General features: G+C 43.2%; 3 protein-coding genes across 5 annotated transcripts; 1 reads left to right on the top strand and 2 right to left on the bottom strand.

Annotated features, from left to right (window-relative positions):
- Positions 1–953: 953 nt before the first annotated feature.
- On the bottom strand, positions 954–4078 carry LOC105699632 (GRIP and coiled-coil domain-containing protein 1). Its single transcript, XM_012424770.2, has 8 exons — positions 3541–4078; positions 3272–3436; positions 3058–3203; positions 2744–2987; positions 2339–2654; positions 1953–2266; positions 1422–1882; positions 954–1364 (listed from the first exon to the last, which is right to left on the bottom strand). The coding sequence occupies exons 1-8, from the start codon at positions 3655–3657 to the stop codon at positions 1193–1195; spliced, it is 1935 nt and encodes a 644-aa protein (XP_012280193.1). The 5' UTR covers positions 3658–4078; the 3' UTR covers positions 954–1192.
- Positions 4079–4577: 499 nt separating this feature from the next.
- On the top strand, positions 4578–9699 carry LOC105699859 (ras-like protein 1). 2 transcript variants are annotated; one of them, XM_012425239.2, is made up of 5 exons: positions 4578–4730; positions 5571–5760; positions 5865–6008; positions 6103–6309; positions 6391–9699. In XM_012425239.2, the coding sequence occupies exons 2-5, from the start codon at positions 5632–5634 to the stop codon at positions 6493–6495; spliced, it is 585 nt and encodes a 194-aa protein (XP_012280662.1). In that variant the 5' UTR covers positions 4578–4730; positions 5571–5631; the 3' UTR covers positions 6496–9699. The 2 variants fall into 2 exon arrangements, with proteins under 2 accessions (XP_012280662.1, XP_012280663.1); XM_012425240.2 differs by lacking the exon at positions 4578–4730 and adding an exon at positions 4753–5080.
- A 198-nt stretch (positions 9700–9897) lies between these two features.
- LOC105699858 (limbic system-associated membrane protein) lies at positions 9898–18152 on the bottom strand. Of its 2 annotated transcripts, none has more exons than XM_012425238.2 (10): positions 17965–18152; positions 14262–14363; positions 13741–13950; positions 13163–13284; positions 12452–12593; positions 11617–11714; positions 10983–11285; positions 10713–10905; positions 10562–10621; positions 9898–10476 (listed from the first exon to the last, which is right to left on the bottom strand). In XM_012425238.2, the coding sequence occupies exons 1-10, from the start codon at positions 18002–18004 to the stop codon at positions 10352–10354; spliced, it is 1395 nt and encodes a 464-aa protein (XP_012280661.1). In that variant the 5' UTR covers positions 18005–18152; the 3' UTR covers positions 9898–10351. The 2 variants fall into 2 exon arrangements, with proteins under 2 accessions (XP_012280661.1, XP_023290157.1); XM_023434389.1 differs by having other exon boundaries at positions 10562–10618.
- Positions 18153–18824: the final 672 nt, after the last annotated feature.

The raw sequence follows: 18824 nt of genomic DNA, 5'->3' as shown, positions 1-18824 counted from the left end.
AAATATGATTTAGAAGAAACTCGGGTGCACGAAACATTTCGAACGTTCGGTATCGTCTAATATTTTTGGATCTTGTAAAAATCGTGTAACGAGCTGTAGATGTTTTGTGCTATGTGGATTTATACCGACACTAACAGGTGCTCGGTCGAGCAACAGAAGCCGCTATGAATGTTAGAATGAAATTTACGATTAAAAATATGAGATTCGCCTATCACACTTTAATATCACGTAACAATCCGTTCGCTTTCTTATGAGCCTGTCGTTAAATCGAACGAATTCAGAGAAAATCAATGCGATCGTTGTTTAATGGCTCGTTTAACGGAGAATGATACTTCAGAAATGAGTAAATTTGTATAGTAATTACGAATTTCTCTACAACCACTACTACGTTGTCTCCGCCCGTTTTACAATGTGAATTTGCACAGCTTAGGCACAGCCGTCATTAGCCAGCATCTTTTGTATATAACTCAGGCCATTTTAATCGAAATAAAAGATTAAGTATATTAATCGCTTCTTTATAAAATTCGTTATTACTATCATCAATATTATTACTATAAATGAAGTTATCATTGTATAACGGCACGGTTAACACTTCGTGACGTACCCTGAAGATATCGTTGAATATAAAAATGACCGCTTGCGAATATTTTTTCAGTGCCAATAATATGGTTATTCTTTGTAGATGAATGAAAGCATTGATATGTAATAGGTCGAATAGAGAAATGTACGAACATGTATAAATACTTATAGAATAATATTTAAAGCAGTGGCGATTCTCTTGTCTTGCTTCACTAATCCAAAGTAGAAAGACGTTCCTAACATTTTATATGGTTTTATATACTTCAAGTATCGGTTTCTTTATCATTAATGGTTTTACTTTATTCACCCTAATTCCTCCATTAAGAAATACGGATTAGTGCTGGGTGAAATAATTTGAGCCCTAAATAGTTCTGTTAAATCATTATTATTTCTATATCCTAGGTTCCTTCTGATTTTTACATCATCCAATTTAAGGACTATAACTGTCTACAAATGTGCATACTATATATTGGTTAATATCAGGAAACTAGATTTCCTAGAATAGTGCAACTCAATTAGCTTTTATTTCCTCTCCCTTTTACCGATTTTTGCATAACTTGATGTAAGAACGGATCGGGAATTCGGCTTTAGTTAGCTTCACTGTTTCATGGACTTACTTAAAACGTCGAATTTTCTGTACTTCGTCGGGGGTAAATCGGAGTAACGTTGAAATGGCATTCAACATGTGTCGCTTACTCGATGTATCACTGGTACTTAGGTAATTTACAAAAACATTTTTCAGGTACTCGAGATTAGCTCCTTCTCTGGATTTACAAGCTTCTAGCCTGAATAAAATATAACAGTTATCATTTAATCCGGTCATGTAACCATAGATTACTCACCTTTCGATCTGTGCTTGTAGCCTGCTTACTTCGCCCTTGTGTCTCTCCGCTTCGTGAAAAAGCTCCCTCTGTTTTTCCCGCAATGTTGCTTCCAATTTCGTGTTAGACTTTCGAAGACCCGATACTTGAACTTCTCTTCTAGCAAGTTCTTGCGCATAGTGCAGCATGGGAGGACTATCTTTATTCAGGAGGCCGGTAACTAAGTCTGCAGCCGGCTCGGACACGTTCGAATCGAACGGCTTAGCGTCAGAATTTTCAGCCGAGACGGACTCCTTCTTTGGCAGTAAAGCTTGAAAAGATGTCTTCAACGTAATAATTTCCTGTTCTTTTTCTTCGATCAGAGCCACGGACCTTTGTCGTTGGCGCAGTAATTGTTGCTCCAGAGCAGAAATGCGACCGCGAAATTCGCTATCTTTCTTAAGTAATTGTTTTTCGTATTTTCTACGCTCTTCCTGCTGAAGCTGAAAGTTCGCATCATTTAATACACGTGTATCGGTCTTTAATCCCGTAATATGCGTTACTATATGCTACCTGCTGTTGGTATTCTAATTTCATTTTAGCTTCAGTCTCTTTATTGGCCACTTCAGCGTTCAACACTCGTACCCTTTCCTCCAAATTTTTACAGTGTGTTTTAATAAGAGACAACTGTACTTTACTGTGTTCTTTCTCGTCCGAATCTTTTGCAGAACAAGATCGCTGCATTACATTTTGGGAATCTTTCAGAAAATTATCTTTGGTCATTGTTTGTTGCCTATATTCCTCAAATTCTTGCTGAAGGAGTTCATACTTTTCTTTATATGATACGTCTTCATTTGCTTCACGAAGATTTAAATTATTTAGCAGTTCTGGAAATTTAAGCACATGAAATAGATTTATGGTTGAATCAACAATATAAAATCTAGTCCAATATTTTTTACCTTTAATGCACGATACATTGTTTTCTTTATTTTCTAAATCTAAAAGTCGGCCATACAACACTTTTATTTTTGCCGCGATCGTCTCCGAATCATTATCAAGGTTTGTTTTTGTGCTCTTGTTTCCCAATTCATGTAAATTAGTCAGTTGAGTTTTTAATTTTTGAATAGCTTGTTGATCTTGTAATCTTAGTCTGTCGTACTCTCCAACTATTTCAGAAAGTTCTGCTAATCGCGCCTCTAAGCTTACGACTCTTGCCTCATGTGTCATCGCTAATGCTCGAGCTTGCTGTTCAGCAGCCGCTGCTCTTTTTTGTTCCTTCATTAGCAGAATATTTTTCATACAATACAAAAAAGTCGTTGGAATATTAAGGTCAGGAAAAAAATTATAGCAATACTTGAACTTACTTCTGAAATTGCCTTGTGATGCTGCTGTTTCATTGCAGCCATTTCAGCTTGTAATGAAAGGAGTAGCGGTGGAGTTTCTTTGGCTGCTGATTCAGCTTCTTGAAGTTTATTTCTAACAACCTCCAACTCAGCTTCCAAGATTTTATTTTGTACTTTATTAAATACTTGATTTTTTACTTCTTTTAATTGTTGTTCTAACTGTTCCTTTGCACGTCTTTCATTATTAAGCAACCTTTGAAGTTCTCTGCAAATAAAATATAAAATAATCAGTTATAAATTAATTGAGGTCAAATTTATTCAACGTGTCTATTTACTTTATCATTGCTGAATGGTCAGCTTGCTCCTTTTCTCGTTCATGACGCTCCATGATTAATTTATATTTGACATGCTCCACTTCGGAGTGTATGTGACTTTGTGCACGTTTCAGTTTTTCTTTCAGATCTTTGATAACGTTTTCACACTACACAAATAATAAGGTATAAACACATGCTTTTTTTTATATACTAAATGTAGTGATTTATTAAATACCTCTTCTCGTTCACTACGCAAATGCTTCTTATCAGCTTGAAAATTAGCTTCCATTTTTGACTTTTCTGCTGAAAGTGTCGCTAATGAATTCATAAGCATGCCAAGCTGAGATTTCAACTGATCAACAGATTCCTCTTTTGTTATCTTCTTACCTACATCATTTGCCTGAAATAAAAAGTTCATGGAGCATAGAAATTCAATGACTATTAATATAATATTTTCAATTAAATACAGTCAATTAATAAATTTAATTAACAGTGACATCATACCTCAGCCATGTTTTTTGGGCTTCCGACTTTTTCATTAGCCGCTTCCTCCATTTTCAAAATAGATTTACATCTAACAGATTTCCGAGTAGTACGAGTCTTCAAGAGATCTTCACACATAAATTTAGTATTTAAAATCCGCGGGTTTAATATCGTGAAATGTCATCTATTCACTTAATCAAATTTACACATACGCGATTGTTGAATTTCATAATCTAATCAACCGTTCGTCATATTTGCTTCAGTATTGATATTCAGAATTATACTCGTACTGATATGTTACTGAAATTGTTACAGCGACTGTATAATAGAAATTTTTCTTAAAACTTCATTTTTCCATCACTAGTACTCTGATATGACAAAAGTATAATCGTTACATTGTTTTTATCATTTACATTGCGAGTAACCGTGTTGTCATGAGTTTTCGCTGGATTGTAATCAATTACAATCTACACAACTGCCAAATTGTCCATCAACTGTCACGTGGAAGTTTAAAACTCAGTATCCAGCAGGTTAAATCAATGAACTAAGACGGAACTAGAACTTTATTTTATAAAGAAACAGTGGAACCACTGACGTCTAGTATCAACTTCATCACGGGATGGAAATTCTTGTACATTGGCGGTCATGAATGGCTTCTTCGTGTACATGGTGCAGCCTGGTGATGGTAACGTAAACGTAACGTAAAAAACGAGCGAGAGAACTTATGTACTTGCGGTACCTGATGTATAATAAACTGTAAAATAATTAATGTAATAAAGCAACTTATTGAACAATAACAAAATGAGTACGTTATATAAATGAGGATAAGTTGGGAGCAGTGATGAATTTAGTCCCTGAATTGAGCCGCCACTGAGGGTAAGTGCATTAGCCGCCTGCATTTTCCACCGAGGACAACACTGAACGCGATCGCGCGATCTTGTCCGTAAGCAATCTCCGAACTCATCTCTGTTCCTGGTTCCATATAACAATTTAGTGATTTTTTCATCTAGTGCTTTTCTGGCCATATTTAACAAGCCATCTAGTGAGTTCTTTTCTTCATACGTTGGCAAAACTGCAGTGAACTGCGGGCAGTCTGTGATCAGAGTTTTTGCCGTGTGGTTTTTGCTTTCCCGTCATGTTCATCCAGTTCTTGTAATAGTTAGTTAGTAAGATAACGAACCGTCTAAGGTTCGGCCAAAACATTGTAAAAAGTGAGTGCATGATTTTATGCGGAGGCTAATCGAAATGGCCGAGATAAGGACAGAGAGCGAACCACCGGCCTCTGCCGATACCTCGGTCCACTCCCTTTTGATTACTCGCGGAGCGTGTTGGCAACATTGATGCTTCTCTCCAGATGGTTTAATCCAGTTAATCTTAATGACCAAGTACTCGTTATTATAAATGTACAGCCAAACCGGCGCGATTGCAAAAGCCGTTTTAACCGCTAGTAAGACGAACTACGGACGATACGACGGGCTTTACAGATGTGGACACGTCATTTGACTTTTGCTTGTGTATTAAATAAATCGGTGCATGTCTTTAATCAACAGAATTTTCTCTGGTAAATATTGAAATGAAATTCCACGCATTCCTTAGTTTTTTCACTTCTCAAGCCATTATTTAGGCACTTTGCTACATCCAGATTCACCATTTTGTGAAACCATTGGTTACTGCCCGTAAAGCACTACTTTTAGTAAGTTTCTTTGTAGTTCCTAGAGATCCTTTTTCTTATGTGCATCTTTCTAACGCCGTTATCCAGGATGCTTAGGCATCGTTAGCCTTAGCGAGCTTCTCCAATTGTGATTCCTGTTTTATCCAGTTTCACATGAGTCAGCTACACTAGAGACAGACAAATGACAAGTAGAGATTAATACAGCAAATCAACCGATGACTCAAACGGTATAAATTAATGAGTTACTAAGTCGTTCTTGCAAAGCAGTAGCGAAGGCTTAGGAATAATAACGTAACTTGATGACTCCGTGATAGCTTGAAATAATGCTAGCATTTGAATGTAGAAGCATAGTAAATCATGCAAATTAATTATTTTACAGGTAGTGTAAAAGCAATAGATAGACAACGTTATTCTACATAATCGGTAGAGAATAAGTTGCTATGACGGAATATAAACTTGTGGTAGTAGGAGCTGGAGGTGTTGGAAAGTCTGCCCTTACCATTCAGTTGATTCAGAACCATTTTGTAGACGAGTACGATCCCACGATAGAGGACTCCTATAGAAAACAGGCAAGCTAGTTAATCATTTTTTAGTTCATTTAAAAATGTTGTTTCTTCTATACATTTATTGGATTAATTATTGCCTATCTTTAATTTAACGATTTAATTTTTAGGTTGTCGTAGATGGAGAAACTTGTCTGTTAGATATTTTAGATACAGCTGGTCAAGAAGAGTACAGTGCTATGAGAGATCAATATATGAGAACAGGCGAAGGTTTTTTATTGGTATTCGCTGTTAATTCTGCTAAAAGTTTTGAAGTAAGTTGTGCCAATATCTGAAAAATGAATGCAACTGATACCCCATAGGCTACTCGGAAGGATCTAACTAACATGAAACGTGCGATTTTTCTAGGACATAGGCACGTATAGAGAACAGATTAAGAGGGTAAAAGATGCAGAGGAAGTTCCCATGGTATTGGTCGGAAACAAATGTGACCTTCAACAAATGTGGGCCGTTAATATGACGCAAGCAAGAGAAGTGGCACGTCAGTATGGTGTACCGTTTGTTGAAACCTCTGCTAAAACAAGAATGGGAGTCGACGATGCCTTTTATACGTTGGTATGTATTAAGTAAAATTCGACTGCCATTTGTACCAAAATAAAGGCAATGTTTGTATACGTTTGTTTTCTGATTTTATAGGTGAGAGAGATACGAAAAGACAAAGAGCAGAGAGGGAAAGAAAAACGGAAACGTATGCGGGCCGGGAATTCTGGGCGTAGGAGACATAGGTGCTGCCTCTTATAAGTCGTTCGGTATTGTTAACTGTATCGTTCAGACATACGAATACAAGAATAGAGTGTAAAAAGCCATAGATTACGTTCACCTTGTGCACATTTTTTGCAGCTTACTCTACAGCATACTAAAGTATCTACTGGCACAATCTTTCAGTTAAGTCAAAAAGCGAATCATAGAATTGTAAAATATTCCATACATTTTTACTAGTAGAAGTGAAACACGAAAAAACAAATTTCATTTGGGAGGCCACTTTTGGTATTATTTGGATCGAAGAACCTCGACCCTTGATTTATTGATCGTTTTATAGGGTGGTAGTTTATTTATTACTAAACTTTAATCAAACAAGGAAAGCTGCTGTTGAACCACGAATTGTATGTATAAGTAGCAATTAAATTTGAAGTTTTAGGGTTGAAACAATGAAAATAGGCAATGATCTCTGAATGCATATAGGACGCAATTCCAGATTAAAGATAAATGTCAATATCGGTTCGTATCTATTGTGATTCGGAAACTATCAATGCATATCGGATGAAGTGTCTGATCTTAGAAGAGTCGGTTCCACGACCGGTACAATTTGTCTTCGATAGAATTACTGTCTTTCAAAAGGAGTCAAGCCAGACCGAGTGACAGAGTTTCGTAATTCCACAACTTCGGAAGTCAATGCAATTCAGTGGTGACATACATTGATATTTCCCCCAAGAGATGCACTGTGCGGTAAAGTCAAATTCTGCTCCTTTTTTCAACATGATACATTTTCCTGTATATTACCGTTACGACTTATTTAGGTCAGTGACTAATGACACGAAGGTCCTCAGCGGTAGTCATAGAATTAAATATACGTATCCGGGAAGCAATTTAAATTATACCAATGCCCAGGATTGAATCTGTGATACCATGCAGTAATGTCGAGTTTCGAGAGCAACTACCACCAGTCATCTCTAGCGATCAAGGGTTAGGATCTTCATTAAACGGTACATTTTGCATAATTTCACGTTATCGTAACACGTGTAAGCTTGTTGAGTGAAAAGCAAAAAGTGTATATTGCAAATAAATTAGCAGAAACAGCGCCTTTGAAGATCGCGCAAAATTCAAGGTTCGCCATTGCATCGAAGTACAACGCATCTGCTACGTTAGGAATATATCCAGCGCTATTTTTTTTAACTTAGAACTCGAAGAGACGTCAAAACGTATTATACGAGACGAGTAGATTAGAACGATTCGCCTGCAGATGCGCTTTGTTGTACAAGCGTTCGGCTAACTTTGAGGGTGAATCATGTTACGGATTCTCGTAAAAAGGTCGATTCTGCTAAGTTATTTTTCGGCACTGACTGAATTCGGCTGGTGAGTATAACGTATACACAAAGTTACACAGCAAATACGTTTTATCGAGGCTGTAACTTTTAATGAAATCCTGCTTTTAATAATTCTATACAAGTACAAGGTTTACAACATTTACAAGTTGTATTCGATATATTGACTTTGGGTGCATCGTATGGAAGGATGTCGGGAATACGGTTTAGTTGCGAACTGGCACAGTTAGGGTCTGGCACATATGTTGGCGCAAACTAATACTTATCTGTATGTTTCATTTGTTAATCAAGTGTCGAATATCGATAAGGCGCGTCCGATATTTTATGGTACACTCAAAGCGTCGAATAGAACAAACTTTCGTAATGATTAATCGTTTTTATTGTATCCATTTAACGAAAGGCATGGTGCAAGACACGGCTGTGTCACATTTTTCGAAGGAGGGCAGTCGGAGATAAGTTTGTCAAAAATTAATAAAATACAATAAATACGGCTTTTTCTAATGTGTCCTGTCATGTTAACTGGTAATTAATATATTCCGAAAATTTCCCTAAAATTTAGTCGTACGAACACGTGAAGGAAAAATTGGCTTCGGCATTTAGGTACTTTCTGCCTGTAGAGACGAAACCAGGGCGAGAGGGATTATCTGTATTAGTATCGACAGTTAAATCCAATATTATCGTTAATTGTCTAAACAGCACTAAGCCTAGTAGTTTTTCCCTGATTAGATTTGGATCGAGTACCCGAAGAGTTAATACTTGGACAACATTTTAGCACAGGGCACAACGTAAACTTCGATATAACGATTTATATAAAAATGTGGTGTAGCACTATCTCGCACTATGTCATCTAAACGAACGCTGATATCTATGCGTCAAATTTTCTAACTGCTTTAAATGTACTTCAAGTGCTTTTCGAAGTACTCGTTTACAGATTTTTGACGGTCTCTTTGAATTTATTAAAACGATACGAGGGAAGAAATTCAATTACAAGATTGCCTTGTTATGGATACGTCTCGTGAGGTAGTATATAACGTCAGCCATGCGTCTCTACAATGTACCGTTTCTACGAAATGTGGAAATCAAAATAAGAAGCCTCGAAAAAATAACGAGAAGGAAAAGAAACGCATGGTGAATGAATTTGGCGCGGACGCGCGGAAACGTTACCGCGGTACAGTTGATGCGTGTAATGAAAGATTTGTTGTAAAGTTTCCCGTTGCCATTCATGGTGAAACTCCTTTTTTATATAGATATATGTACACGACCGAGCAGTTCAGTATGTTTGCGTAAACTATGTACAGTGGAGAATAATGTATGAGCAAATGTTTAACTACGGTTCACTTCGTACAAATTACCAGGCAACTGACTAAAGCAAAAGTGTCTACATTTTGGGAATGTAACATAACGTTCTTACTGTACCATGACAATTGGTACGGTCTTTTAAGTAATTGTTACCGGTTACGAGGATAGCCCGATATAGCATGAACTTTTTTCGATATTTGTATCTCTTGTTTTACACAAGTAAGTGTTTATACATTGCTTATTATCGTGAATACAAGTCAATCCTGTTTCGCCATGGCCCGAATTCGATTGTACGCTAAGCTTATTATCAAATGGTTCATCGAAAGATGCATTAGAACATATTTATAGTTCTGTCAGTTTTATTGTATTAAGCGTCATTCGCGGGTTAGTTGACCGATCCAACGTTTAGAATCGAATTTATGTATGACTTTGAACGTTTCCATTAGAAACGATGCGTAATGCTGGAAGAACGGCCTATGTTAATTATATGTAACGCGATGGGAAGTATGTTGATTTTAAACCTTGGCGTATGACGAAACTATAGTAACGAGTATAAAAATTAGTCCATAAGGAGTCCTGAATAAATATAAAACGTTTATACATATATTGCCGTGACTTGTGATTATTCAGTTTATTTCATTCGACCGTACACCCTGCACGGCGCAGCGATTGATATTGGCACACCGGACAAACAAAAGAATGACGATTGCGTAAACTTGCTTTTACAGTCCCGCGGTAATACCGAATACAAAACTACGAAGCAGTCGGTGTGACGATCCTGCCTTCGCTTAACCGTTTGTTCACCGTAAACTACTGACTTAATTAAACATAAATTACGAGTTCCCTTCCCTTCGCCATCCGTAACAAATCATGCAAGTACAAATTATTCACTACACACCCTATATTTACACCTTTATATAGTAGCCTGAGCGAGTCGGATTTAAATACATTCCGGTAGATAGCTTAGAACTTATCGTTGACCCAATAACTTCCTCGTTTGCTTCTTCTTCGCGTGAATCGGTATCTCTACCTTTCGACTCGTTACTCCATAAGCGTTACGTCTATTGTTTCAAGTCTGTCGAGATTTTCCGATATCTTACTCGGGATTCTCGGTTGAACATTCCTCTGACAGGGACCGATAAAAAAGGAACGAGCGGTTATCGATTTCTGTGTAGCATTTTCAGCCGGAACGTATTCCCTCCGTCGTTCCCTTATTAATATTCATTGACTGATTAATGTGAATTTAAAAGTCAGTCTCAGACGATCGCTAGGACGCTAATAACGAAACAAACTACGGGAAGGACTACCATCAAAGTCTTCCGTTGTCCAAGAGATGCTGCACTTCCGTACGAGTGTTGCGACATCGATGCGAGTTCGACCACTGAAGAGAAGAGAAAAAAATGGAATAATTAAGGACGATATGGCTCGTTTACACGATATCGTCATTAAAACGAGTATACCCCTACCTGGCATCGACTTGTCGTCCACGACGTTATCTATCGTATAAATCCCATTTTTATCGGCTGCTGTGGGCACGGCAGAATTTCATAAAAAAGAGAAGGAAAACGAATGAATCACTCTTACCGGGATACGTCAGGAGAGGAGGGGAAGACTTACGAGCACCAGGGGTCGCGAAGCTGAAGATCTTCGACGGTCTGCTCAAGCCGTACCGATTTCTGGAGAGTACTTGCACCTCGTAATGAGTCGCCTCGGCTAGGCCGGTCAAATTGTACGAGTGAGCATGCACCGAGCCAATTGCATCCCTCTCACTCGGGACGTAGACGTTGCGCCAATCTCCGTGTCTCCCGTTCTGTCTCAAGAGGTTGGAGATGAACTTCGACTTTTCGATTTAAGGGAAAAAAAAACGGTTCGAGGATAAGGACCAACCACTCTTTTGCGAAACAGGAGCTGGTAGCCGATGATGGGGCTGTAGCTGTCCACCTCCCAGATGAGCTTGTAAGCTGTCCTGGAGATGACGTGGGACTCTTTCTTGAAGACCGCAGGATTGGCGACCCCGGAGAGCTCGATCTCCTTCTCGGTGATCCCCAGAGAATTCGATGCCCTGCAGAGGTAGTACCCGTAGTCCTCGTCCCTCACGTTCCTGATAATCAAGCTGTGATCCTCGCAGGAGAAGGACTTGAGGACCCGCGCCGAGTATCGTACCCTCTCCTCCTTGAAGAACCACTCCACCTGCACATAAAGGGGGAAATCGAAACGGTCGATTCTACGTTTTGCAAGGGTCTTCCTCGCCCATTGTTAACCGTAGCATTTTTCGTTCGCCTCGAATAAGTTTCAGATTGGATTGGATCGAAGATTGGCGACGTCATCCGATTGGTTCGCCGAGTTTTGGGAGCTCTTGCACTTTTTCCTCCCACTGAGAAAAACGGCGATCGCGATGGCGGATCTCGCGGGACTTCTACGGTAAAGGCACTCACTCGGGCAAAAGTAATTACGAGTTCGACCGACGTTGGCAAGTTTCAATTCCTCCCTATTAACGCCGAGGTAAATCCGAGGAACTTACCTGTGCTTCCGGGCAGGCGGACACCTTGCAGTGGAGTTGTGCCCGAAGACCCGGAGAGGCGTGCACCCAGGTCTTCTGGGCCTCTATTTCTGGCTTATCTATGCAAACGAGACGCGATTAAATGTTTTGCTCAGCTTTTCAACGAGTACGCACATCGTTAAAAAATCCGAAAACAAATGCGACGTTTCGCATCGGAGGGCTCCGATTCAAGGCGCACCTATCAATGTTTTCGCGCTACCGATACCGTAATTACATTTATGCGCGTTCGGATAGTTGGAACTCGTTAAACTCGCGAGGTTCTTTCGACTAATTTCGTTTTTCCATTCAGGTCGCCGATTAACTCGTCAGATCCGTGTAACGTCCTCGCAATCCGAGCAATTGGACCATTCATCCGCCCTTTGAAAGCTCGAAGAAGACGATTGCAATGCAATTTACTAATTCAATTGTAATTGTCGCTGGTGCGCTCGACGAGTCGCGATTTACATGATTGCCATCTGGCCGTGCAGTGTCGTAATTAAAGTCGATTAATTTCGAACGCAGTAAGTTAGGGCGCTGCCATGCGTATACGTTCCCAATGTGCATTACGAAACGATCGGTATTGCGCAATCGTAATTATTGCAAGCCGCGGACGCCCGCTGTTGCGATGCACTTATGCACTTATGCACTTATGCCCAACGTGCTCCTCGAAACCGAATCTAACTCTCGCGTCGGTCTCCAAACTTGGGAAATATGTGCGCCTCCTTCCAAGCATTCGGATCGTAAAACGATGCACCGTCTGCACCGTAACGTCCATTGAAACGGGTACAGATAATTCTCAAATTTAAAGCGCACTTACACCTGATTCGCAAATTGATGTGAGCTACCGCAGGCTCTCCTACGCCGTTGTTCGCGATGCAGCTGTACCGACCGGAGAGACTTCGATTTTCAGCATTGAACTGCAACCTCGCCCTGTGGTCCAGAAGGTGCATGTCTTCCCCCTGGGTGTAAGTACATCCGGCTATAAATTCTTTCTCAAAGGATTTCCCACAAAGAGGCAGAAATTGGGTCGCAAAGGGATTGATCGGTCATAAAAATGTAAATACACGCAAGGCGAAAAAATGCAGCGCCGCTGGTAACGGCGCATTACGAGGGAGCGTATCCTAGGTCAGTGTCGGAAGTAAAGACTCGGCCATAAAACCTACCGTCTGACAAATTGCACGATACGCCGCCCGATAATACTTTTACTGCCGTTTTCTCTCGCCCCACGCGTACCTTTTTTTTTTTATGGCGCTAGTCCGAATCGAACATTTCCAAGCCGAGAAGTATCAGGTTGAGGAATAAATTCTCGCCGTTTTAATTACGTTACGTTAAAAATGGCGGGAACGTATTCTTCAATCTAATACTTCTGGAAACGCCGCTTCCGAACCCTCCACCCACTTGGATGGATTCGCGGTTATCAGCGTTACGCAAGATAGTTTGCACCAGGGTACACGAGGGTGCGAAACGTGAAAGGAGAAGGAGGGTTCCGGGACCGTCAGAAATTGCCGATCAGCCCCGAGTTTCCTACCTTTGATCTCCAGGTAATTATCGGAAATGGAACGCCTTCCGCCACGCAGGACATCTCGACGTTCTCGCCCATGTTCACCTCCAGCTCGCCCGACTCGGGGATCGTGTGGACACTCGGCGGATCTGCAACAACATATTCCGGGTCTCGTTAAACCCGTAGACATCGCGGATCCGAAGGAGCTCGACAAAGCCGCAATTGTACCCGCGGTCGCCCACGGCAAGATATTGGAAGCAAAATCCAATCGCCCCCGAGTTGGATATGGGACCGGTCGATTCCCTCCTCTACTTCGAAACCATCTCGAGGCCTCTACGTGCCCTCCGACGCCTCTGAAAAATTCGATCTTCGCGTTTCATCCTAAAAACTCCTCGCCGACTCGATTCCTCGGTAACTACGATGCCGTGGGTAGTTTGTTAAAAATCGAGGAGACCCTCGGAAACCCCGGACGATTTTTCCGAAATTTTTTTTCGCGGCTCGGGTAGTAGCGAAATCGATCTGCCCTTTATCGGAGGTCTGACAGGACCTGCGCGAGGACACGGTCATAGAGATTTTACGGAGTTACATGGTCGGCCGATACTTGCATTTAACTCTGATGGCGTGCACCTGAGTGACGTGTCCCCAAGGTGCCGGTCTCGAGGCCTGACACACGTACAATCCGGCGTCTTCGCGCTGGATGAATGAGACCTCGAGACTCCTGTTGTCCCACATTTTGACGCGAACTCTCGGCACCACCTCGCTGGTGTCCGCCACTAGGACGTCCTCGTGCCACCATCGTACCCTCGTCGGAACACCTGTAGGGGGGCATCGAGTCGATTGATCGGCAAAAAAAAAAAAAATAACTCGCGGCTCAAAGTTTCCATCGACCGCTCGTTTGCTCCGCTTCTAACGCGCGATTAAAAACGTTTCATCGGACACATCGATGCGATTGTTAATTACTTATAGGACGTGCCAAATTCGGAAACCGATCGCATCCCGGGGAGAAATTGACGCGAGGAGAGACGGACGATATCGCCGGATTGCGACGTCCACTTATCGGCGAGCAAGAACGACGTCGCTTCGCGATTTCGATCGAAACTTTGAGACTCCCTTCCGACGCCCTCACCGATGCTGTCGACGTAGCACGGCAACAGGACGGTCTCGTTCTCGAAGATCTCCACCGTGGGCGGAGCGTTTTCAGCTCCGTCCTTCACCGTGGCCCAGACTCCTGAAATGGGAATAAAAACGATAAAATCCTGAGAATTCCTTCGCCCTCGCCGGGGACTTTCATCTCGCGAGTCCAGCTTCCTCCGAAACGCGCATTGTCCCAGCTCGCGTTTCTCCCTCGTCGCGTTTTTCCTCCCATTCGGTCGAAGAACGGCTCGCGGCAATTCTGCCGACATCCGCGAATCCGAGCGATCCTCGTCCATCCCGCGACGGAGGCTGCGGCATTCGACGTTTTGAGAAACGACGGTGTCGGCCGGCCGCGGATTCGTAGTTATTTCCCGAGATCGCGAAATAACTACGACATCGCGTTCCCTTTCCGCTCGAGCGGATCGACCCATCGATCCTAGAAACTCGAGACGGATCGACTCGAGCAAAAGTCAGACCGGATCTTCGAAGCCGACTCGACGACCCCGAGACCGTTCTCCGGGTCTACGACCAGGGCGATCGGTTGCGACACATCTCGGATTCTCGCAAGGACGCCACCGACTGCGAACGGGTTAAGGATCGACGCGTTGTGGGACGATTTTTCACCCCACTTGCGAACCGATAAACGTCGGGTGTTTCGTTTTTTAGTCTTTTCAAGGGCCGCGTCTTCGCTTCCGAGCGTTCTCTCGAGAGGAATTTCTCGAGCGGGTTAAGCGAACGTTTATTGCACCGCGTTAGTTAAGGGTGCGGAGTCTTAGGCGGGTTACGAGCGGGGTGATCGATACCTGTGTCGTTGCTACGCGAGTCGGCACGCGAAAGTGCGTCGCGGGTGAAAAGGAAGGCGTCGAGGGCCCGCTATCGTTTTCACGTGCTCTCCACCCGGCCGATGAACACGCGATACGCGGAATCAGCAGGCGGTTTCCGCGCGCCCGAGGTGGGAAAAGTCGAAATTGCCGACCTGGATTAAACCTCGAAATTCTTTATTCTTCATTAATTTATTTTCCCGGCTTCAGCTTCGATCTCGTTTACTTACCGAGAACTTCCGAGACCTCGAAACGTTTCGATCAACCCGAAGCTTGAAAAAATTTGGGCATTGAGAAAATTGAGGAAAACCGTGCCCATCGTAGATACGGTTAACAGGAGCCTCGCTCCGAAATGTTCAGATCGAGGTTCGGGATGAACTCGATCGACGAAAATATCAGGGCAAGAGGGAGAAGGGTCTCCTTGGAGCGGAAACCTCGCAACGATTTCTCCCCCGTTCGAATAACCCCGACTTAGCTAAAACGCAGGGTGAGATGCGGAAATGTGCTTTGTGCAAAAAGCAACGAGTCGAGGGCGCGCCATCGCTTGCACGTGTGCTGGGGAGCCATCGCGCATGATAATCCGAAATAAAAGGAGAAGCCCGATATGAATTTCTGCCGGGAAAGCGCCGAGGGAAGCCGAGCCGCTCGGAGATTATAAAAACACGGGGAACAAGGGGAGAAAAAGAAGAGAAGACCGAGGCGAAAAAGTTCCTCCCCGCGATCGCCGAAATTGGTTAAATCCGCGACCACCGACTATCGAATTAAGCCGAGCGCGGTTTCGCTCTCGTTTTCTCTTCCGCTTCGATCCTGGATTTCGCGACGCCACTTCCGCTCCCCGGAAATCGGTTCGCGATCCTGCCGGATTTTCGGATTAACCCGTGACGCGGAAAATTTGACGTGTCGAGGGGACTCCGCCTAAATGCAAGATGAACGATTTATAAATATACATGGTCGGAGGTATTCCGAAACGGTCCAAATCCGCGGACCGATCATCGGGTTAAGCGGGATGCGGATCTCGATCGAAACCGCGCATTGGCTAGATATGTCCCATGAATAAGCGCGTCGTCCCATAATTTTCGTTAACGAGGGAGGAAATACGCAAGGTCGTATATAACGTTCCCCGGTCATTGCCGATGCCCCGGCATTCCCTAATTTCCTGGATTATCAAACTCCATCCACTTTCCAGGGATATGCACTGGCAACTGCCCTCCGGAAATCCCCCTTCAATATTTTCCCCGTAGCTTTCGGTCGACCGAGTCGCGTTGGAACGTTTAACATTTTCGTGGGTCTCCCTTTCTGAGTATTCGCCGCCAGCGCCTATACTTTTATTTAATTCGCGGGCCCCATCGGCTCGCCCGGGCGCGAAGCGATCGAATTAACGTCCGTTCGTTGCCGCTTCGTAGTTGGCTCCAAAAATGGCGCATCCACGGGGAATGCTCTTGGGAAAACCGCCTCTCTATGCCTTTCAAACCCGTTGAATCCTCGACCGCCGACCAACGAGGTAAGCCGGACGCGATTTCTCTTCCGCTTTTGCTCTCGAGCTTCGCGTTTTGCATTCGAGCATCGTTCCTCTCATCTGGACGCATCTTGAAGTCCCCTGAAAATTCTTGGGAAATCGAGCTAGGACCCTCGCGATTGCTTTCACGGCTCCTAAAAATCCTCGGAACGTCGAAGGCGAAAAATCGAGGCGCGCTATGGAATTTTTCGGATTTTTAAAAATTTCACTCTTTACCCGGCACCGAGGTATTCGCGAACAATAAAAGAGGAAAAGAGTAATCCCGCGGCACGAAATCTCCCAGCGGAGCTCGGGGGTACCGTGATAGCGGATTGCACCGTATATCTGGTGCACCGTGTGCTAACGAATCGCAAATGTTGCCTTGACTTATGGTCACCTCCCAATGGGAAAGGAAAGGCGAAACGCATTTTTCCCATTTCGTTCACTACGCGATCCCGTATATTCCGTGTCCCAGGTGTTCGTTGGCCGTTGCATCCATTAGAGCTCGTGACCTTTTCTCTCAGGACCGATCCGGAACTTTCAACGAGAGGCCGACCTTTGCGTGACGAATCCGTGTCGGTTTCCTACTTTTCTACTTTTCTACTTTCTGCCTCTTCATCCCCTCCGCTCTGCCGAGAAAGAAAAATTACCCGGGGCAGGGCGTCGAGTTACGCTCGCCGCACCTTTTTTCCTCTAGCGCCAGAAAACGGCCACGCGATTTTCCATTAATCAGCGAGCTCTCGAATTCATTCAGAAAATTACGTCAAAAGATAAGAGAATATTGGATCCCATTTATTCGCGAGGTGGAAATAAAGGGAATTCGCGATATTAAATATTTTCCGCGCGTTTCGAAGTGCCGCGGGACTAACTCGGGGGTTATTCAATGAATTTACGGAGGAGATTCAGAGCATCGGTATAATGCTCTTGTCCCAGAGGTTGTCCTTTGTTCAAAGGTAAATTACTCGGCGAAATTCTCCACTTCGCTAGTAATGTACGTATATATATACACACCCATATATATACCGCCTCTTCGCGGATCTTTTCACACCCAGTCTCCTCTTTTACAGTTTCCTCGGAAAGCGACCAACTAGAATCGTCCAACCTGAAAGATCCTCAAATAACCCCGAAACGAGGGACTCACGGAACAATTGTCTCCGGGAAGGTTTCGCAATTGTCACTCAAGGGATATCAAGTCAGAATTCTCGCAAATCTGGAAAAAGGTAGGAGCACCCTCCCGGTCACTTTTTTCACTCGCGGATTCGTTTATCGCGACAGAGAGGAGATAACGTCGCGATTAGGGAAGGTACATATTTTAAAAAATACTTTATCCACTTTTACTTAAATAATTTTGTTAAGCCGCTGTTTGGCACTCGACTTACCTAATACCGATGCTAAAAGTATCCACCAAGGAGTCACCATCGTCCGCGAAACTCGGAACCGCGAAAAGTGTAACAAATAAATGGAATAAGTTGCAACGAGTCAACCGGATGCAGGAAAAACTAGACGTCAAGCAAGAGGTTAACCATACGGATAGGATAAATTGTATCCGAGCACTGGCTTACGTGATCTCAACGACTTGTCATGAGGCACTGATCCAGCTTTAAGATGGGGTTCATGGTCTCTGTCGACGCACACACGGAACGCCATTCGTCGCGTGTAATTACGATCAGTCGTCCGTTGTGTCATTCAGAGATGCTCATATACACATTCGAGAGTTCCCCGACCGTCCAGACGAGTCTTAACTAATCTTCAAGTAACTCCCCGTTACACTTTTCTCCGTATTTCTTTTTACTTCGGATACGAACTCGCAGACCGTCCACCAAATTGGGGATAAAAGAGTAATTCAGGGAACGGCATTCGCGTCCATTTTTCGCAACAATTCGGTGACCCTTTTGGTTACGATAATTAATATTTACCGGAATCCAAATTCTCGCGGGTCTTCGGGGAGGGAAAAATCCAGCATAAAAAATACGCCGAGACGAACGAGAAAGACTCGAGAAAAGTTGAGCACCGCCGCCCCCCGTTGAATTCTCGCGTACATGGGAGCTCGGGGTGTCCACCCACCGACACCAAACGCATTCTTCTATAATTTGTTCAATTTACGCAGCGACACGAACCGTACATAGAGCCATTCATCGAGTTGTCCATTAAATCGTTAGTCTAATCCCCGATCGGCCAGGGGACGTGTCGTACGTGTTGACCTTACGGTCTCTCGGGTATCCCCAAATGTTTCACCTTT

The sequence above is a fragment of the Orussus abietinus genome, unplaced genomic scaffold (genome assembly GCF_000612105.2).
Source record: "Orussus abietinus isolate OABI.00-Male unplaced genomic scaffold, Oabi_2.0 scaffold10, whole genome shotgun sequence".
NCBI classification, from domain to species: Eukaryota; Metazoa; Arthropoda; class Insecta; order Hymenoptera; family Orussidae; genus Orussus; species Orussus abietinus.
The sequence above is the reverse complement of the archived record's forward strand: the minus strand, read 5'-3'. Positions and strand labels throughout refer to the sequence as shown.

Excerpts from the sequence above, each read along its gene's own strand:
- LOC105699632 (XM_012424770.2), bottom strand. The coding sequence starts at position 3,657 with ATGTGTGAAGATCTCTTGAAGACTCGTACTACTCGGAAATCTGTTAGA. Across the intron at positions 3,437-3,540 it reads GCCCAAAAAACATGGCTGAG|GCAAATGATGTAGGTAAGAA; the intron begins GTATGATGTCAC and ends TTTTTATTTCAG. Across the intron at positions 2,655-2,743 it reads ATCACAAGGCAATTTCAGAA|GAACAAAAAAGAGCAGCGGC; the intron begins GTAAGTTCAAGT and ends CTGCTAATGAAG.
- LOC105699859 (XM_012425239.2), top strand. The coding sequence starts at position 5,632 with ATGACGGAATATAAACTTGTGGTAGTAGGAGCTGGAGGTGTTGGAAAG. Across the intron at positions 5,761-5,864 it reads AGGACTCCTATAGAAAACAG|GTTGTCGTAGATGGAGAAAC; the intron begins GCAAGCTAGTTA and ends TTTAATTTTTAG. Across the intron at positions 6,310-6,390 it reads ACGATGCCTTTTATACGTTG|GTGAGAGAGATACGAAAAGA; the intron begins GTATGTATTAAG and ends CTGATTTTATAG.
- LOC105699858 (XM_012425238.2), bottom strand. The coding sequence starts at position 18,004 with ATGGTGACTCCTTGGTGGATACTTTTAGCATCGGTATTAG. Across the intron at positions 12,594-13,162 it reads TAATTACCTGGAGATCAAAG|GGGGAAGACATGCACCTTCT; the intron begins GTAGGAAACTCG and ends ACTTACACCCAG. Across the intron at positions 11,286-11,616 it reads CCGCCTGCCCGGAAGCACAG|GTGGAGTGGTTCTTCAAGGA; the intron begins GTAAGTTCCTCG and ends CTTTATGTGCAG.